The sequence below is a fragment of the Aspergillus welwitschiae genome (assembly GCF_003344945.1).
Source record: "Aspergillus welwitschiae strain CBS 139.54b unplaced genomic scaffold BDQ94scaffold_341, whole genome shotgun sequence".
In the NCBI taxonomy this organism is placed as follows: domain Eukaryota; kingdom Fungi; phylum Ascomycota; class Eurotiomycetes; order Eurotiales; family Aspergillaceae; genus Aspergillus; species Aspergillus welwitschiae.
In genome coordinates, this window is record NW_020799035.1 from 1 (window position 1) to 1,006 (window position 1,006).

General features: G+C 52.2%; 1 protein-coding gene across 1 annotated transcript; it reads left to right on the forward strand.

Annotated features, from left to right (window-relative positions):
• Window positions 1–47: 47 nt before the first annotated feature.
• Window positions 48–587, forward strand: BDQ94DRAFT_176716 (uncharacterized protein; the record flags this gene model as incomplete). The annotated part of the gene is made up of 3 exons (XM_026772745.1): window positions 48–181; window positions 237–260; window positions 479–587. 3 exons carry the CDS (start codon window positions 48–50, stop codon window positions 585–587), a joined length of 267 nt encoding a protein of 88 aa, XP_026619131.1.
• Window positions 588–1,006: the final 419 nt, after the last annotated feature.

Sequence of the window (1,006 nt, forward strand, 5' to 3'; positions counted from 1 at the left end):
GAGTAGCATCGACACGTAGGTTCAGTACGGGTACCGTCTTGGCCACCATGACTGATCGTGACAGGCTGGAAGCCGACCAGGATCACCGGGTGTACACAGTCCCGTCCCCTACAGGTCATCCAGCCCTAACCTGCTGCAGCCATGAGGAACCCCGGACCCGAAATATTGAAGACGACGTCAAGTACGGTGACCTCCTTTCTGGCTATTGCTTCTTACAACGGCTGATTACATGTCAGAGCGCTCCGCGAAAGTATACAACGGTCAGTGTGCCAGAGGTCCACTACTTCACTGTTCTCAGAACCAGATAGCTGAAGAATATGATGATCAAGCCTCGAGCAGCGGCACGAAACACTCCAGGAAACATTCAAAAAATGGGTGGACGATCTGCAACAAGAGAGAAGGTATCCCTAGTACCCGTCCTGAAGCCTGCCCGTACTTGGTCTGTCCTGTGGGTGATCGAGGACTAATTTGGACCCAGCCTGGAGAACCAATACAATCAGAAAATGTGGGCCCACGTCAGAGCGTTGACTGACTATATCACGGAGCACTTTGACGGGGCAAGCACAGCCGTTACTGCAGCGCCGTGATCTGTGGCGGCTCGCCAACTCTACCAGGACTCTGACTGTTGAGGCCTGTTTGGAAGTTTATCAAACAACCCTGTCTGCTATTTACCAGTTCCTTGGGCCGAGGTTGAGGTATGCCAACATGATTGGAGTCCGAGGGACGGCCGTGTCTGCAACGAACGTCGACGGATGAACTTCACTTTAACCGGGAGATGCGGATTTAATGATGTCTTTGGAACCACAAACGGGGTGTGTGTAGATGGCCGCGATGGGTAAGATAGTATCCACCAGCCAGATGTATCCCGTCCGGCTCGTTCCGTCATCTGAATGAAGAGACGAACCATATGATTCTACCACACCTCTGGGGCAGATTTCGCATGATGCTAGAGACATTTAGATTCAAGCCTTTACCCCTGCGGAATTGAAACGTCTGAGCGCTAGGT